At 40.1% G+C, this 19,654-nt stretch overlaps 2 protein-coding genes across 5 annotated transcripts; both read left to right on the forward strand.

Annotated features, from left to right (window-relative positions):
* The first annotated feature begins 3,600 nt into the window (after nt 1–3,600).
* Nucleotides 3,601–8,793, forward strand: LOC134629695 (perforin-1-like). The gene is made up of 9 exons (XM_063477217.2): nt 3,601–3,870; nt 3,957–4,036; nt 4,463–4,508; nt 4,900–5,042; nt 5,151–5,289; nt 5,376–5,456; nt 6,924–7,420; nt 7,519–7,612; nt 8,581–8,793. The coding sequence occupies exons 1-9, from the start codon at nt 3,601–3,603 to the stop codon at nt 8,791–8,793; spliced, it is 1,563 nt and encodes a 520-aa protein (XP_063333287.2).
* Nucleotides 8,794–13,753: 4,960 nt separating this feature from the next.
* Nucleotides 13,754–19,251, forward strand: LOC134629012 (actin, cytoplasmic 1-like). Of its 4 annotated transcripts, XM_063475889.1 has the most exons (7): nt 13,754–13,763; nt 17,388–17,503; nt 17,593–17,832; nt 18,222–18,468; nt 18,560–18,751; nt 18,837–19,018; nt 19,108–19,251. In XM_063475889.1, the coding sequence occupies exons 1-7, from the start codon at nt 13,754–13,756 to the stop codon at nt 19,249–19,251; spliced, it is 1,131 nt and encodes a 376-aa protein (XP_063331959.1). The 4 variants fall into 4 exon arrangements, with proteins under 4 accessions (XP_063331959.1, XP_063331958.1, XP_063331961.1 ...); XM_063475888.1 differs by lacking the exon at nt 13,754–13,763 and having other exon boundaries at nt 17,373–17,503; XM_063475891.1 differs by lacking the exon at nt 13,754–13,763 and having other exon boundaries at nt 17,373–17,503; nt 17,593–17,719; nt 18,220–18,468.
* Nucleotides 19,252–19,654: the final 403 nt, after the last annotated feature.

Raw genomic sequence — 19,654 nt, forward strand, 5'->3', positions numbered from 1 at the left:
AATAATTCTTAATACAGAAAATGTATGCCTTTTATGAGGATCTGTTCACTAAAATATCTGTTTTCATGTAATTTTTGCTTAATGACCTCATTTATAAAATAAATAAATTAAAAAAAAAAAAACTTGTGAAAGCTCTGGTGTACAAACCTGCCACTCTTTACATTCTGGGAGCTGAAACATCCTGAAGAGTGTTATGTTGTTGTAAAGCTGCCAAAACTGTAACAGAACAAATAATCAACAGTCAAAAATGTCCTAAAACCAGGTTCCTGCAAGAATTTTCTAATTTAGTATCTAGTGTTTAAAAAAAGAAAAATCTAGTAAAGAGTTCACAGTATTACAGAAAAGAGCCACTCACATGATAAAAGAACAAAAAGGGCAGGAGGAAGGTCAAGCCTCTCCACATCCAGGACTGGAAACCTTCTGAACACAAAGAGGGGAGAGAATAGAGGCACTCGTATAAGAGAAACACTGAGACGATACATGTGTGTAGGAGGAATATAGAAATAGTACACAGCTGACATAAAATAAGATGTTAATATGTAAATGAGACACTGGGATTTAAAAATACTTATCATGTACAAACATGATAGTACAGGGATCAGAATATTGTTTGTGCCAAGTTAAACATTTTACATTTGAACAAGTCTAACTATAAACCAGGTGCTTTATACACATCTAGAAAATACACATCTAGATCACAGACTGTATATAAACGATGGAAGTTCCCAAAATGCCAGTCAAGTCACCCCTTGGTTTCTGGACTCTACACTGTGAAGTCTTAAAGCTATCATCCAGAGATGACTGTCTTTTGATGTGAGGGTACCCTGATAAAAAAGAAAAGAAAATGAATAGCCCGACTACTTAAAGGTTTGGATATTAATTGAAATTGTAAGCCTAGGTAGTGATGTAACATGTTTTATAGTGAATAACATAACTTGGTGTATGTCCACACTAAGAGTTTACAAATATGCAAAAGGAAGTTGATTTATAGGTAATGTATTTGATTTCACTGCTGAAAACAACTAGTAAAAGATTTCAGGTATTTTTACACACAAAGCTGATTCAGGTAATGCCAAACACGTGAGTGACACTAGGAGCAATTAAAGTCCAAGGACACCTGTGGGTGTATGAAAAACAACTGAAGAAAGGAGTGAAACAGGGACAACAATCAGAGCCGCGATAACAAACGTGACACATTTACCCAGAATGAAGACAGACTTTATATCTAGTGGCTGCAGAACCAACAGTGCATGTCTGCGGGTACATAAAAAACCCTTTTGAAGAGTTAACCCACACACAACAACACATAAATTGACCCTTTGGTTTGTGTTGACAATAGTGTAAAAACAAACCCTGGAGAAAAATTGGACATGCAGTGGGCTCGTATCAGGCTGAATTGATAACACCTCTGTTACCGTAAACATTTGTTAATAAATTTGGCATCCATTCATCCATTCTCTTCTGCTTATCCTCATCGGGGTCATGAGGGTTGGGGCTGGCGCGTCAATAGAGGTAGAGGTGGGGCACACCTTAGCCAGATCGTCAGTCTGTTTATTATTATATTATTATTCACATTATTCATTTAATTATTAAACAAATAGATTTCTCAATGAAGATAAAAAATATACATGGCCCTAGTACTTGTTGAGATTTGAACCGACTCTGCCTGTATGGCATCTCTGTTGGTGGAATTTTGTTTATCTCTTACACGTACGCAGTTAAATGTATAGTTAAGAGGGTACATAATCTCAAACAGCTTCTCTGCATTGACAATGAAGTTAGCCCAAGGACACTTCCTTAATCCTGGGTCCAATAAGTCATTGTTGGTTAATTTATTATGATGCTTATCTTTGTTGATTTGAGCACGTGTACCCATCTTATTCTTTAAAAGCTGAACTCCTCAGTTTCGTTTTTAACAAATCTTGTTAGTTCGTTGTCCTGCTTTTGTCTGTTGACCAGAATAAAGGAGTATCTAGTGCAGAACCGACACTGGAGAAAAATGTGACATGCAGTGGGCTCCTATCAAGCTGAACTGATAAAACGTCTGTTACCATAAACATTTGTTAATAAATTTGGCATCCGTTAATCCATTCACTTCTGCATATTCTTATCAGGGACACGAGGGTGGGGGCTGGAGCGGATCCGAGCGGATCCGAGCTGCCATAGGGCGAGCGGTGGGGACAACCCTGGACAGGTCACCAGTCCGTTAATTATTTAATTATATTATTAATTACATTTTTTATTTAATTATTGATTAAATAAGTAGATTTGGCAATGAAATAAAAAATATACATGACTCTTATAATTGTTGAGATTTCTACCAAACTGCATGTGTGGCATCTCTGTTGTGGTTTGGGGGCTGACAGCCTTCTTTCTCTTACACGTACACAGTTAATGTATAGTTAAGAGGGCACATAATCTCAAACAGCTTTGCTGCATTAGCAATGAAGTTAGTCCAAGGACACTTCCTTAATCCTGGGTCCAATAAGTCATTGTTGGTTAATTTATTATGATGCTTATCTTTGTTGATTTGAGCATGTGTACCCATCTTATTCTTTAAAAGCTGAGCTCCTCAGTCTGTTTCTGAACAAATCTTATTGGCTCGTTGTTATGCTTTTGTCTGATTTGCGTCGTTGACAGAGAACTGCAACTTTTTGAAAAGGTAGAAACATTTTTTTAAATTCTACACAAAGTTATTGTTCATTTTATTTTAATAAGACAGAGATTTAAGATTCAAAGAAAAAAAGAACAACACAGCAGAGAGCATGAATATGTTTAGAAGCCGACAGCTCAAAGACTCAGTCTATTCTTGGAACATGTTTATACTTGTATTGTATATGTGTTTTGTTATTTTATTTCTTATTGTGTCTTCTTTTAAGACAAGCTCATTTTACATGTGAAATGTATTTTTAGAAGTAAACAAATTCTACCACCAGTACTGGAAGTATTCCAACTTCTCAGACGAGTTGGAATCAAGCAGCATGTTGTGAGGAATCACATCAGATGTGATGCCAGTGCACACAAACAAAAGTGTTTTCCTCTAAATAGCATTGTATGTGAACAAAACATTTTATTGGCAAGAGAAAAATGTGCAGTGAGTAACTAAACAACTACAGCAAATTGCAGAAATATTCTGCCAGATGGATTCAGATTTAAAACAATAAACTATATTTTCCAGAGAGTTGATTCTGTTCATCCGATCACAGAATTTTAAGTGGGAGAAACATTTCCCTACCCATCCAACTGACTTTTTCAGTCTCAGCTGACCGCAGGTTTATCCAAGCTTATAATATTATGCAAATCTTATCCTTCATCAAGTATCAGATCAGGTAATAACATTCTTTAAATTCATTGCACCAGGTAATAAAGGGGGACATATCATAGACTTAAGAGTTATGCAAATCGTTAATTCACACACTGTTGTGTCCTGTACTGTTTATAAGGTTGGGGAAACCTGCAGTCAGCTGAAGCTGCATGTTTGCAAACATTTGGAGTTCTTTACTTTACTGAGAATCACCTGCTGTTGAAATAATGATCACTTATGTCTTTATCCCCCCTCTCTCTCTCCCTCCATAAATATCAGTCTTTTTCACTGCAGCCATGCTGTCTTACTCAACCCCATCTCCTCTCCACCTGAGCCTCCTTCTCTTTCTGTCCTGCAACTCCCCTGTTTTTTCCTGTCAGACTGGAAACTACGTCCAGTGCAAGGCTGCTCCTTTTGTACCAGGTCACAACCTGGTGGGGGAGGGATTTGATGTGGTCACTCTGCGACGAAAGGGAGCCTACATGATTGATGTGAATACCTACCTCACTCCAAGTGAAACATGTACTCTCTGCTCCAACCCGCTTCAAGGCAACATGCTGCAAAAAGTAACTAAAGATGCAACAACAAAGAGCCATTTGAACAGTAGCACACACTTTATGTGTACATGTTCATGATCTGTCTTCATTTTCAGCTGCCAGTCTCTGCAGTGGACTGGCGTGCATTCAGCCGATGCAGTGCCGATATTTACAGCAGTGCCCACAGCTCTGTTAGGTATAGTCTTATACATTTTTAGCATTGCTTAAAATTAATGCATGCTTTCCAAAGACAAATGTGCACAGTTAAATTGTGTGTTTATACTCAGGCTGGACTGAGAATGCATCTGTACCGGTGAAAAACAGTTGTGACAACTGAGCATCTTGTGGCTTAGCCGTTGACTCTTTATCTAAAGATTTCCATCTAATTAAAGCTCATTCAGTCTTTGGCAATGATGAAATGAAAAGTCACACCCATTTAATAGTAAGCATTTTGATTGCTAAACACCTACTCTGGCCTAAATTCTCTTCATCATAATATTCACAGCTGAAAGTCTAGTTACAATAACAGGTGTTCATCTGTAAATACTAACTCATTAAAATTAACTTTGAAATCAAGCTGTAAAATTTTACAGTGATAGTTTACTTTGAATTGTATTCACAGCTCTCTGGTTGACACTTACACCTCCCAGGACAGTACTGACTGGAAGGTAGGGAACATTTTACCATACTAATGATGTATTTTACATGCATCTTGGTACAGTAATCACGCCTTCACAAGACTGCCACCTTGTGACCAAAAATGAAATGTACCTTTTGGCTTCAAATTCAGAACGTTTTGAAAAGAAATCAACGAAGTACACATTTACTCTCATACACTTCAACATCTCAAGACAATATTTATTTGACCCAAGTGGGAAAATTACACAATAAAATACACAATAAATTTATATTATGTTCAAACATGAGGCCATGTTTGAACATAAATTAGGATCTGGACAAACACATCACAAAATGGCTCAGTACTGGCGATCTAAAATGTGAAAAAAAACTCCTGTATTTGACCACACATTAATTCATTTGTCTCATTTATTATAACAGGTTGGCCTAAATTTAGAGAAATTTGTGGCTGCTAGCCTGGATGTGGGAGGAACGCAATCCACTGCCTATAACTTTGCTTCAGAAAGGACCAAAGAGGACCGCCACACCTTCAGCACACACAGGGTCACCTGCAACCATTACAGGTAGGCTGTGAATAACCCAGAATACTCACATAAATTCAGGTTATTCTGTAATCGTGGTTTGAAAAGCTTCTGTTGAGATCATTTACTAATCTGTCTCTTTGTATCCAGTTACCGAGTATCAGACAGACCACCTCTCAGCTCTGAGTTCAGTTCGGCTGTAGCTAAGCTACCAAGATTCTACAACAACTCCACCAGAGCTCAGTACAGTCATCTCATACACACCTATGGCACACACTACATCCGCCAGGTTAAAACACACACACTGTGAATTACCTTATTTAAAAATAATTAAAACAAAATGATTTATAACAACAACTTTGCACCACATTGCAGGTTCACCTTGGTGGTCGACTAAGGCGAGTCACAGCTGCACGAACCTGTCTGTCCTCACTGAACGGACTCAACTCAAATCAGGTACATACATAAAAATCATTATTTATACAATGCAAAATCACAACAACAGTTGCCTCAAGGCACCGGCTATTTTTTGTGCAGAACTAACTAAACAGTGTATTAATGTAACAATAAAAATAATAAGTACATTAGAATACAAACTTTGCTTTAGTCAAATTTTAATTCTAATACATATTCTTAGCTTGAATCTGTTAAGCAGAACATGAGCAGACAAAAAGAAGGGAAATAAAAACATAGCTCTATTTTCTGTTTGCTACATTGTAGAGGGTGACTTTGCCTCTAAACGGGAAAATGAACATAGTCGGAAGTTAAAGTGGGATTCAGCGAGTGAAGGAACCCTAAAATAAGTTGTCGTGGCTCAGCATGGGGAAAAGAATCACAATTTTTATTGTGGGATCCAGCAGATTTTTTTAGTGTACAGGCTGTGATCAGCTGACCTGCAGCTCTGAGATTTATTACTCTTTGTGAATGTACACAACTGAATTCAAAATGTCAGCAGATGTTTCATGAGTTGTCTTAGCTGATTTCCATCCTCTACTATGACAGTACACTAATTATATACTCAATGTAACCATGAGCATCATAGCCACTGTGCACCAGTCACACACTGGTCTTTACTTTAAACCATGTGTGTCCAACTCCAGGCCTCAAGGGCCGGTGTCCTGCAGGTTTTAGATGTGTCCTTGATCCAACACAGCTGATTCAAATGGCTAAATGACCTCCTCAACATGCCTTGAAGTTCTCCAGAGGCCTGGCAATGAACTAATCATTTGATTCAGGTGTGTTGACCCAGGGTGATATCTAAAACCTGCAGGACACCGGCCCCTTGAGGCCTGGAGTTGGACAGCCCCTACCCAATACAGTACAGCAAACTAACCTGTTTATCCTGCACTAAACTGCAGAGTGTTTTCATGCAGTCTTTAAATAATGTCATTAATCTATCTCAGTTTGTTTGCAGCATGCTTCACAATATGAAAAAACATATTTTCACATGTACAGACCCAATATCGGATTTACAAACATGACAACTTGTAAGGACATGTAACTTTAAGGTCCAGTTTATCAAGTGTCACTTAGCAGTCCTTACCTTTAAATCTAACTTTTCATCTTCCTCTCCTGTCCTGTCTTTTTTATCTTTCTCAATCTCTGAGTGTTGTGCCAAAAAAAAACAAACAAATAAAATAAAAAAGTAAAATAAAAAAACACCGGCCCACTTTAACTCCTGACGATGGCACACGGTTTTGCCTTTTTCATCTCTTTTTTTGGAACTTGGTGATTAATACAGGATTGAATTTCATGTGTTACAGTTTAGGCTCAAGTCTGTTTGATGTTTGAAAGCTTGCATTGATGTAAAATAATAACTCTCCTGAAATACTTCAAACCAAAAGTAACAAGCCTGTTTTGAAAATGTAAGAAGTTGAAAGTACAGATATTTATTGACATTTTCTTTCCCTTCTTGTCCTGCAGGTCCACTCCTGTTTATCGCTGGGTTTCTCTGTCGGCTTGGGAAAGTTGCAACTATCTGGTAACAGAGACTCTTGCAAGAATGTCCTACAAAACCAGGGTCTCTCTGTTATGTACACCTCTGGACTCCACCAACACTACACAGAGGTGGTAGGAGGCAATGGTTGGTTGGGAGAGTTTGCACTCACGCATAATGACTCCCTTGGTTTTCTAACTTGGCTGAAGACACTGAAGGATCACCCAGATGTTGTTTCCTACTCCCTCCGGCCAATCTACGAGCTGATGACAAATGATACGCAAAAGACAGGGATGAAAGCTGCCATAGAGGAGTACCTGGAGGACAATGCTGTGAAAAAATCACCCAATGAGCCAAACTGTGGTTCAAACACTCCTAATCTGGCTTCCAACTGCTGTCCTCTGCAAGCCTGGAGGGGGACACTAAGGGTTACCATTGTGCGAGCCTGGGACCTGAAAGGAGATCCAGTTGGCAAGACCGAGGGGTGAATAGACTCTGGTCAGGGATTACAATTTGGAGGTGGTATATCAAGCAGACTTAATAATTCTTCTGTTGCTCTTCTTTCTTTGCTTCTACTCACAGCTATGCAAAAATGTGGTTTGGCTCCATCTATCGGCAGACTCATTGGATTCGGTCAAACAATCCCCAGTGGAACGCTTATTATGATCTGGGCAAGGTCAGTAAAACCTTACTATAGATAATCATAAGTCTTTTGGCCTCACAGTCAGCAGAGATGATTTACTTTTCAAACCTAAAACTTATCAAGAGTTCAGATTGTTGTGGTTTGTCCCAATCAAAGCCATAATTGCCAAAGAAGGGACGATACTTTTGTACCTAAACTGACAGCAAAAGGATTACCTTACATTAATCCAAATAACCAAACTCTACTACCAAACTTATGTTTTCAAGTTGTAGTGGCTAAAACCTGTAAAACTGCTGTAACAACAAATTCCGTGATACAGTGTACTCAATGACTTGGCAAGCAATAAAAGTAATATCAGCTATGTAGTGGTTTTGGACACATTTGCTACAGTTTTTACTGTAATACTAAAATGCTGAAGGTAAATGAGCACAACACTTCTGCAATACTTACAACCCGCTCATTTTGTTAAAAGGCTCCATGTAGAGCTTGCCTTAAATGTCTTCTGCTGCAATAAGTTGATTATGCTGATAACGAGTTTTTCATGATTTATTATTTGATTTGGGAAGTTCCCAGATTTCAATAGATTTTGGGAAAACAATCAAGCATTCCACTATTCACAGAGCCATTCTTCAGCTAACCATAACTATATAGGTACTTGTTTCTAGATGGTTTTACAGCCAAACAAAAATAATTCGCGGGATGGGCCTATAAAAGTCATCATAAACTGATTAAATCTGGCTGTCAAACACCTTAGGAGAAAAAAAAGTGATATGTGAGTGCACCCCAGGAATTCACCAGTGTGTCTCTATCCTCTATCACAGATTAATTTTAAATCATTTTAAATTTTCCAATCTGAATTTAAAAAAATGTAAAATATGATTTTAACTAATATTTTATGAATTTGTCCAATTGTCCTTATTACTGTTTATGATTCACAAACCTAAAATAAAAATTGGAAGGATGAAAATTAAAAATCTTGTTTGATTAATTTTCTTATGAAGGTGGACACACACTCTGGTTTGAGGGTTGAAGTTTGGGACAAGGACGTATGGCATGATGACCGTCTGGGATCATGTTTCAAGTATCTGCAGCAGGGGACACACAGATTTACCTGTCCAGCTAAAAGAGGAGGTTTTGAGGTCCGGTACACTCTGACATGTGACCCTCATCTGGCTGGAGACCGGTGTAATAGTTACAAACCATCTGCAAAATAACAAATGTATTTTGAGTTAATTAATGTAAAAATTCATGTGACTCATCAGTTTATGGATTTATTTTGCTACCAATAAGAGATAACTGTATTCCGTTTTTAGCCTTTATATAAGCTAAAGTTCAGGGCTGTATCCATATATTAATATTTTTAAGTGATAGAAAAATCTTACCTTTTTGGTTTTCAGTAGTTTTTAATGATAAATAATTACACACACACTGAATCAGCTGCTGTGTATTTCTACTAATATGTGGGTGTAATTTCAGTTGTGTAAAAATGATCAAATCCTTGTTGTGTCACTTTACTTCTGATTCAAATAAAGCCTGTCAAAAACATGTTCTTTGGGTCCTTAAAGGGGACACCTCTATTATAAGAGGTACCTCTAGATATATAATTCTTATTATCTGCCAGTATTTACAAGTAAAAATATTCCGTCTCAGATAAGCTGCGGATATCTACTGTGGACAGTACAATCTTGTTTCCAAACATGCGGAAAAGAGTTCACCACTCTGTCAAAAACTGGTTGAGTACAGAGTTCAACTATTTAGGATTAATGGTGTTTAAACCTGTGGATGCAAATATAACTGAGATCCAGAAACCTCTGCTGGATTATTTCTCATTTAAAACGGGAAGTGGTGAACTGAAAAACCGTCCAATGGTCTGAATAACATGGATTTGAAATACATTTTGGCAGGTCTGCACAGAGACAAAAAAGGAGCCTTGGCCTTTTAATTAAAAGAGCTCTAATAAATCATGACAATTTTATAAATAAAGCAAGCTATCCTCAGAATGGTTTATTTGGATTCTTGCAAATAAAGCTGTTTAATTTCACTTAAATAATTGAAGCCCTTACCCACATAGCAACATTGGTATGGCCCGGATCTGGCCCACACAATGTGCTTACACATGGCCCACATACCGCAAAGAATGATGGCTCTTTGGTGGCCCAGATCTGGATTGCCAGATGTGGCCCACACATGGGCCAGCACATTTCCGGATGCAGACACACTGGTGGTCCTGACGGCTGATGAATTCCCCTCCATCAGCTGTCATGGCATCTTCTGCCCCTCCTTTGCGGGGAAGATGGAGCCCCCGTTGTCATTGTCACACCACATCCCGGCTTATTCCTGTGGCTTCATCGGAGTCAGCTGACATCGGGTTGGCAACCCTGGACTCTGATGTGAGTAGAACGGGCTCTGCCATTTCAGTGAATTCTGTCACAAAGGACTTGAGGTTGGTGACTGTTACTCCCGTGCCTACTGGGACTGTCAAGACTGCAGACAGTATTATTGATAACACAGGGGTTAATGACTTAAAGATTCCCAAATTTCCTAAGAATAACATTTTTCAGACTAATAAATCTGGGGAGAGGGGTGTTACATCTAGCATTTCCAGGCCAGCTGTTGTGTTTGTTTCTGGTGCAGCTGCCACGGAAGATGTGTGTTCAGAGCCGGGGATAATAAAGAAACATGTTTAGTTCCTGAGTCAGATCTTAGGTTGGAATAACTATGTTTCTAAGGACCTAAATAATGGTATGGCGGCTCCTAATGCTACTACTCTCATTGCATTCTTTGTTCATGAGCCAGCCAAACTGTACCCAACTTATTGTGTGAATGACTCAATCCCCTAAAAGACTGTTTGCTGTGCTGAACAAAAAGCATTGTCAAGGATGGCTAATTTTACACCTGAACCTATGCTCTCTAAGGACTGTTTTGCTCCCCAGTCGTTTTGAGACCACAGCTTTACCCGTGGTTACTCCTGAGCAATGTTCCCTCTAAGCTGCGCGCGTGAGCAATTGCGCACTGCTGGCACGGTCTCTGCGCAGAAAAAGTCTGCGTTGCGCACAAAAAAAATCTAACCTGAATAGAAATTAAAGTAAATATGTTAACAATTGTGTTTTGCAGTGTTAGTCAGTAAGTGACTGGCTGCTCCCGTATGGGATTAGAACGATGCCACCTTATCCTATAGTCCAGCCACTGATGCGATTCACATTCGTATATACGCAGCTAATCAACGTGGTTGACAGGCTATGACAGCGTCCTTATGTGCCAACACCGGTGTTTTAGCAAAGCGGCGTGGCTGATGTGGAGTGAAGCCACGTTAATGACAACGTGTACAACCATTGGAGATGTGAGCAGGACAGACGGAACAAATGACAGAAAAAGTGTGGACTTTATACCAGTTTTTAAATTGTGTTGATAGGCCACGTAAAACCAGAGTTATGATAAAAATATTTGCAATGTTTGGGTTTCTTCCTGAATACTATCGTTGTTTATATTTACTGCGGGAAGAAACGGTAAAAACGGCGTTTTATAAGGAAAACGCTCGAAAGCACTCTCCGCCTGTGAGCAAAACGAAAACCAAAAAACCCCCACCCTTTCCTATTGTTCGAAAAATGTACCATGTCGACCAATCAAAACATGGCATTTGTTGTTTAGGGAGGGGGGAAGTTTTAGGAGTGACGGCGGTGTTTTGAGATGTGAGAGATTTGCCACGTTTAGCGCAAATCTTGTGTAGTTAGTGTGTAGTGTAGTCAATAGTTTTGTTGTGTGTGTCAGAACAGTGAGGCGACTGCTGAATGTTACAGGTGTTACAGGAGTGATACATCTCCTGTTGTCAGGCCTGCAGGTATCAGGCTGTTGTTCTCCTTTATCTCATAGTGGACAGAAATTATTTTTTGGAGTGGCACAAATAATTTGTGTGGCATCAAATTTGATGCAGAACACCTGATTGTTCTGTAAATAGTTTGAAATGTTTGTTTTAAAAAAACGCCTTGACTGCATTTTTAGGTAAACAGCTGCAAAAAACTTTGTTGTTTGATAACTCAGCTACTTTTTTAAAGAAGTAACTATATAATTAATTGCCCAGCATTGGTCATTATATACTGTATTTTGCAGACAGAGAGTTACAGGACTCTCTCCCAGACCACAGACTCATACTCATAATACAAGTCAGAGCTTTATTTTTTTTATTTTTTATTTTTTTTAAAAAAGAAAGAAAGAAATAAAGTTGTGTTTTCAAAATTGGAGTTCAAGTTATTTTTAGTTCCAATAATGTTAACATCCTACACAGGTCATGAACAAGATTGTTTTTTAATTTTCATTCTAAGTGGGCTAAAGCAGTTAATTAAACGTAGTCTAACATAAATGTAAATGCTGTAATTTGATTATTTTAATAAACCATGTAACTTGGATGGATTTGATGCTGGCGTGACCACAATGCATACGTCTGCTGTTGCTCACAGTGGTCCAAGGGGTCGCTCAGGAGGTTTGTGCGGTCGCTCAGACACATGAAAAATTAGAGGGAACGTTGCTCCTGAGTCATCTCCTCTGTGTATTTCTGTTCCTGCTCTCAGGGTGGCAGTGCTCCGGCCTTTCCCTGCACCCGTTCCAGCGCCTCGGTTGAGGGTGGCCGGGTTCTGCTGGTGCCTGCTCCTATCCCCAACCCAGCTGAGCCTTCACCGGTCCCTGGACCCTTACCTGTTCTTTGGGTGGGGACTGCAGACGCCCAGCCTTTGCCTGTGCCTGCCCTGAGAGAGAGGGCAACCGTGACCCAGCTTGCTCCTGCTCACATACCTACTCCTCAGGTGGGAGTGGCTGGCGCCCGATTTATCCTGGCACCCATGCCAGTTTCTGGGGTGAGGCCAGCCAGGACACAGTCGAGCTCCACACCTGTACCAGTCCCTGGGATGAGAGCAGCTGGTGTACAGCAGGTGCCAGCACCCATTCCTGCGTCAGGAGAGCCCAGCCAGCGTCCAGCCACGTCATCCTGCTTGCGCCAAAATCTTTCATTTTAGGGGCTCAAAAGTAATTGGACAAATTAAATAACTGAAAATAAATGTTCATTTCTAATACTTTGTTGGCAATGACAGCCTGAAGTCTTGAACTCATGAAGATCACAATATGCTGGATTCCCTCCCTCTTAATGCTCTGCCAGGCAGCTTTCTGGGTTGCCTTGGCTGTATGTTTTAGGTTATTTTAGGTTATTATCCATCTGCATTATGAAATGGCCATTAAAAACCATGTCCAATATATAATTATAATTGGAATATGTTTTAGTAAATAGGTTAAAAAAAAAACTTGCATCAGTGTCCAAATATGGACCTTACTGTAACTGTATCCTTATCTACTCTTTTTTTTTTTCTTTGTCTAAAATATTTCAGTTTCTTTGAGTTCAGCAATGCTCCCCTCTTCATCTCCTGTCTACCTGAGCCTCATCCTCTTTTTGTCATACCACTCCCCTGTTCTCTCCTGTCAGATTGGTAACTACAGCCAGGGTTAGTCTGTTCCCTTTGTACCAGGACACAACCTGTGGGGAAGGGTTTGATTTTGTCACCCTGCATCAAAAGGGAGCCTACATGGTTGATGTGAAGACCTACCTAACCCCAAACACCTGTATGCTCTGCTCCAATGCTTCTCAAGGCAACAAGCTGCAAAAAGTAAAGAAAAGGTTTAATTAGCAGCAACTTAAACTGTAGCACATACTTTATGTGTACTTCATTTTTAGCTGCCTGTGTCTCTAGTGGACTGGCGTGGATTCAGCCGATGCAAGACTTACATTTACAGCAGTGCCCACACCTCTGGAAGATATACCACTATATGAATTATAAGTATTGAAAGGGTTATAGCATCCAAGGGTTTTTGTAAGGTCTCAGAGAACATCTTGGAGATCAGTTAGTGTCTCACGATGACAATCGACATCAAAGTGAAAATTAAATATTATGTTTTTTATCCTAAGACAAACTATGTCATTTTCATTGGACATCTCAGCAATTTGCACTGCACTTTCCTCTGAGTTATTGATTCTGTCACTAGTTAGCTAAAATTAATGTAAGTCTATTTGCCGCAACCAACCAACCAACCAGATAACGTCCAGTTCCATACTGACAAAAGATGGTGCTAAATATGTTTTTCAAATTTTAACTTTAAGCGCTTAAATCCAGTTTCACAGACAGTGTTACATCTATGTCAGATTGTGAGTGCAGGACTTAATGGTGTACATTTCCTTTCTACTCTTAAGGCTTAAAAGGAACATGAAATGCTACAAATATAAAGGCTAGATTGGACTTTGCTAAAAAATAATGTAAAAAAGTCAGCACACTTCTGGAAAAACATTGTTTGGACAAATGATACCAAGATATACCTTCACCAGAATGATGGCAAGAAAAAAGTATGGCGAAGACATGGAACAGCTCATGATCCAAAGCTTTCCATATCATCGGTAAAAAAAGGCAGAGGCAGTGTGATGCCTTGGACGTGCAAAGCTGCCACTGACACTGGGACACTAGTGTTTATTGATGATGCTACACAGGACAGAAGCAGCCAAATGTATTCTGAGGTGTTTCGAGACATACTGCCCGCTTGGAGTCAAATTGATTTTGTAAATGCATTTCATAATACCGATGGATAATGACCCAAAACATACAGCAAAAACTACCTAGGAGTTTATTATAGCCAAGAAGTGCAATATTTTTGAATGGCCTGATCTTAATTCAGTGGTTCCCAAACTTTTTTTGCTAGGCCCCCCTTTGTTTTACAAGAAAATCTTCTGTCCAAACCTGTCCATTATGTCCATTATGCTAGCAGTGTCCAAGCATTCCTTTTTTTATTCATACTGCACCCCCCTCTGCAATGGCTCTGCACCAAGGGGCACGCCCTCTACTTTGGGAACCACTGTTTTAATCCAACTAAGCATGCATTTCACTTGTTGACGACTAAATTTCAGACAGAAAGGCCCACAAACAAACGACAACTGAAAGCCGCTACAGTAAAGGCCTTGCAGAGCATTAAAAAACAGGAAACCCAGCATCTGGTGATGTCCGTGAGTTCAAGACTTCAGGTTGTCATTGCCAGCAAAGAAATGAAGATTTTATTTTCAGTTATTTAATTTGTCCAATTACTTCTGAGCCCCTGAAATGAAGGGATTGCGCTAAAAAAACGCTTTAGTTCCTCACATTTTTATGCAGTCTCTTTGTTCCATATATGAAATTAGAGAAAGTCTGTACTTAAACTGGATCTGAGTTGTTTCATTTAAAATTCATTGTGGTAATTTACAGAACCAAAATCAGAAAAAAGTTGTCTCTGTCCAAATATTTGTGACCTAACTGTGTATAGGTAAGTTCTGAAAACTGCCCAACTGCTTATCGTATCTCTTCACCTCTACAAGGTTAATCAGTCCTTGAAAATCTCATGCACCATAGGTTCGGTGAGATGAGGTGAGGGGAGATAAGAGATTTACAGTCTCCTGAGTTATACAGTAAACATTAACCCATCTCCGCCAGACCAAATCTATCGCTGTCACTCTACGTGTATTTATGCATGTGTGATGTGTGAGGGACGTTGGTATGCCTGAGCAAATGAGTCAGATAGGGTGTTAACTGTGCTGTCAATGACCCTGAGATTATAATCTCCCAATCCCTTCTAAATGCCCAACCCCATATACTGAAATCACTACCAAATATGTGCAAATAACTAGTAAAATGCAATAGTGAAATCCACTTCTACAATATTCCTGTGTTTCATGAAATAAATTAGCTCAATTAATTATTTTGTTAATTTTCCAGTGTACAAACATACATGGGTATTTTACACATGTTGTGATTGGGATACATGGACCAGTTCTCAGGAAACCTCATGACGAAGCAATTCTACTGTAGACTGAATGGATTTATTAAATGTGCTTCCTAGTGGAAGAATAACAGATACATAAAAGGAAATATTTCAGCTGGTTTCATACTCATACTGGCCTTGTGTATCAGCACTATTGCAATAATTCTGACAGATAAAGAAAAAGGCTTATTGAACATTGAACTATCCTCCGCTTGATAACACTGACTGTGCATAGGTTAGTTTAGTGGAACTTGTCCACCCCATTATGTCAGAGCCCAGAACCATTTTCTGCATGCACCACACCCAGTGGATGAAACTGAACCAATCAGCGAGAGCTGTGCACAAAGTTCTCCTTTTATGGAGAGAGACTGCAGAACGGACCCTGATAAAATCCTGCAATTTACTGGCCTTTATTGCAGTAAAGTTCAGGTACTAAATCCTATGGGAGTGTAGCCCTGAGTCAGAGTTCTCCTACACTGAAAACCTTCTCTCACACAGGTAAGACAACTGCAAATCCCACTGAATGTCTTTTACTTATATTTTAAATACTCTCAAATTGTAAACTTCACATTTCAAACAAGTCGTATCTTTTAATCCCATTACTTAAATTTCTGCAAGTCCTTACACAACTTGAACCGACCATTAGAAACCACTTGTTATGTGGTATAATGTTCTTGTTATGACGTTGTGATGCATGCTCAGTCATCCAGGTAAGTAAATCTCCAAAAGTTGATTCTGTTCATCTGGACGTAGCGTTTTGTGGGAGAAACGTTTCGTCACTCATCCAAGTGACTTCTTCAGTCTCAGCTGACTGCAGGTTTCCCCAATCTTATAAACAGCATATATTTGCATATTGACTTTAATGGGCTGGTTTCAGTCATTATGCAAATGTACTGTTTATAAGATTGGGGAAACCTGCAGTCAGCTGAGTGTGAAGAAGTCACTTGGATGAGTGACGAAACGTTTCTCCCACAAAACGCTACGTCCAGATGAACAGAATCAACTTTTGGAGAGTTCTTGTTATGACTGTTCCAAGAGGATTCCATCTGTAGTTTGTATAAATGTATTGACTAAGGAGTTGGAAAGAAAGCGTCCAGACTTCTTCAAGTTTCGTGAAGACATTCTACCTTTGATCCAAGAGGCTTCTTCGGTTCTAAAACTTACCTATCCCCTTGCCAGTCCAACTTTTCCCTTAAGAATTGCCTTAGGTTTTTTTTGTGAAATACATTCAACAATGTACTCTTCTGGGGAATACTGACTTAACAGGATTATACAGTTCACACCTAGACCCTATTTAAAATATCTTGGAAAAACACACTGAACATGTCCACATCTGTCTTTGGATTGGAGGAAGCCAAAGAAGAACCTGAAGCGAAGCCACACAGGCACAGGAAGAATATGTAAACTCCCCACGGAAAGGCTGGTTTGGAACAAAGATCTTCACTGTGAAATGCCAGTGCTTTGTGTTGTTTATGCTACATTAAATGCCACAGCACAAAATTGAGACTCATCACAGTGGCCAATGGCTTTCCGATCTTCTGTTGTCCAACTAATATTAGTTGCAGCTAGTGTGGTCTTTGTCTTTGTTGCCATCATGTCAGCTTGAAGGATTTTGGCTATGTGCCTCAGACATTAGGCATCAACAAGGCATTTTCACCCAAAAAACTGCAGCTCACATGATATTTTCTCTTTTTCAGATCACTTACTGTAAATCCTAGAGATGATTGTGTGGAAAATATCATTAGATCAGCAATTTCTAAAATATTTTTAACAGTCTGTCTATCTGTCAGCTGCATTCACTGTTGCCTTGTGTAGCAATGGGCAGACTGAGTGAGAAACTCCCTTTGTTTCTCAGCACTGGGTTTCGACTGAACCCTGTGCCACAGCGATGTCAGATGATAAAACATACCACATGGAAAACACTACAGCTTAACAGCTGATCTAAAAATCCTTTCCTCCCTTTTTATTCCCTTCATACAGAAAATGGAAGACGAAATTGCCGCCCTCGTTGTTGACAACGGCTCTGGTATGTGCAAAGCTGGCTTTGCAGGAGATGACGCTCCACGTGCTGTGTTCCCCTCCATTGTTGGACGCCCCAGGCATCAGGTACATATTCCTTAATAAACCTCACATACCTTGTAACCTTTTTGTAACTGCTGACCTTTTCATAATCGCACTCCTCTTTGCATTCCTAGGGTGTAATGGTTGGTATGGGCCAGAAGGACAGCTATGTTGGTGACGAGGCACAGAGCAAAAGAGGAATCCTGACCCTCAAGTACCCCATTGAGCACGGAATTGTCAACAACTGGGATGACATGGAGAAGATCTGGCATCACACCTTCTACAATGAGCTGAGAGTTGCCCCTGAGGAGCATCCAGTCCTGCTCACAGAGGCCCCCCTGAACCCCAAGGCCAACAGGGAAAAGATGACGCAGGTAACAAGAGCTGACACCTTGACAAACTTCCCCCTAAGTCAGGAAACTGTTGAGCTGCAGTGCCCAACAACAGGAAACTGTGTTGCCAGGTGTTTCTTCCCCTGCTCAATCTGTCTTTCCTCATCCTCTTTCAACCCTCCAGGTTTTTTCTCCAGGTGTCTGCATGAAGCAAATGAATAATAGAGCAGGTTGCAGCACTTTAACTTGTAGAGTCAGTGTAACAAAGCAGTTTTGTAATAAACTGCTTTTCTTTGAAGTAGTTTTAGTATTAAAACTCAACCCAGTGTGCTGTTCTTTCTGTAAAATTGAACTAACACATGCAAGCTTATTTCAGATTACTCTGACTCTTAGTTTCACTTATCATCTCTTTTCTCCTGCTCTCCTTGCAGATCATGTTTGAGACCTTCAATGCTCCTGCCATGTATGTGGCCATCCAGGCAGTGCTGTCCCTGTACGCCTCTGGTCGTACCACTGGTATTGTCATGGACTCCGGTGATGGTGTCTCCCACACTGTGCCCATCTATGAAGGTTACGCTTTGCCCCATGCCATTGTCAGGCTGGACCTGGCTGGCAGGGACCTCACAGACTACCTTGTTAAAATCCTCACTGAGAGGGGCCACAGCTTCACCACCACAGGTGAGAAAATGGACACAGTCAAGGAAAGATGTTTTACACTAGGAAAAAAAACCCAAAAAGCCTAAATGTAATGCGTTTTCTTGTCTCACAGCTGAGCGTGAGATTGTGCGTGATATTAAGGAGAAGCTGTGCTATGTTGCACTCGACTTTGAGCACGAGATGGGAACTGCTGCCTCCTCTTCATCCCTGGAGAAGAGCTATGAGCTGCCTGATGGGCAGGTCATCACCATTGGGAACGAGAGGTTCCGTTGCCCAGAGGCTCTCTTCCAGCCCACATTCCTTGGTAAGCAGCATCAGCTTTAAGACAGATTTCTGTGATTTGTAAAAAGTTGTAGCTGAGTGATCACTAACGTTCCAACTCTCCACAGGTATGGAGGCCTGTGGTATCCATGAAACTACTTATAACAGCATCATGAAGTGTGACGTTGACATCCGTAAGGACCTGTACGCCAACACTGTGCTGTCTGGAGGTACCACCATGTACCCTGGCATTGCTGACCGCATGCAGAAGGAGATCACTTCACTGGCACCCAGCACCATGAAGATCAAGGTAAAATTCTTGTTGCTCAATCCTCAGTCTGTGATTTTTAAATGTGGAGTGTTTTCATTGCTGACAACTCTACTTCTCTGCCCTTGCAGATTATTGCTCCCCCAGAGAGGAAGTACTCTGTATGGATTGGAGGCTCCATCCTGGCTTCTCTGTCCACCTTCCAGCAGATGTGGATCAGCAAGCAGGAGTATGATGAGTCCGGCCCCGGCATTGTCCACAGAAAGTGCTTCTAGACAGACTGCCACTGCCCCCCCACCACCACCACCACCTCCACCACCAAAACACACACTGCAAGAAAAACAAATGGCTGGCTCTACATACATGCCTATAGCACCAAATTGGTGCATGCCTAACCTACACCTTTTCCGTTTTTCCATCACTTTGGCTATGGCACCATGCTTTCTGATGGGGGAAAACTCTGCAGGAAGCATAGAGCATCCCAGGCAGTGTGAATTTGTACTTAGTTTTTCTGTAACAAACTCTTTTTCATTTCAATGTATTTCCTAAATAAGAAATGTTTCCAAAAATACTGGAAATGTGTTGATAATTATCAGTAAATTAGTAAATCTATAAATCCAACATGAAATATTATGGCTTCTTCTTCTTCTAAAAAATTGAAATGCAGCAATTTCAGCT

Source organism: Pelmatolapia mariae, linkage group LG6 (assembly GCF_036321145.2).
Source record: "Pelmatolapia mariae isolate MD_Pm_ZW linkage group LG6, Pm_UMD_F_2, whole genome shotgun sequence".
Taxonomy (NCBI): Eukaryota; Metazoa; Chordata; class Actinopteri; order Cichliformes; family Cichlidae; genus Pelmatolapia; species Pelmatolapia mariae.

What these genes read in the sequence shown, in the direction of transcription:
- LOC134629012 (XM_063475889.1), top strand. An exon ending in TTGGACGCCCCAGGCATCAG is followed by an intron (nt 17,504 to 17,592) that starts GTACATATTCCT and finishes TTGCATTCCTAG; the next exon opens with GGTGTAATGGTTGGTATGGG. An exon ending in ACAGGGAAAAGATGACGCAG is followed by an intron (nt 17,833 to 18,221) that starts GTAACAAGAGCT and finishes CTCTCCTTGCAG; the next exon opens with ATCATGTTTGAGACCTTCAA.
- LOC134629695 (XM_063477217.2), top strand. Translation starts at nt 3,601, where the DNA reads ATGCTGTCTTACTCAACCCCATCTCCTCTCCACCTGAGCCTCCTTCTC. An exon ending in AAGGCAACATGCTGCAAAAA is followed by an intron (nt 3,871 to 3,956) that starts GTAACTAAAGAT and finishes CTTCATTTTCAG; the next exon opens with CTGCCAGTCTCTGCAGTGGA. An exon ending in AGTGCCCACAGCTCTGTTAG is followed by an intron (nt 4,037 to 4,462) that starts GTATAGTCTTAT and finishes TTGTATTCACAG; the next exon opens with CTCTCTGGTTGACACTTACA.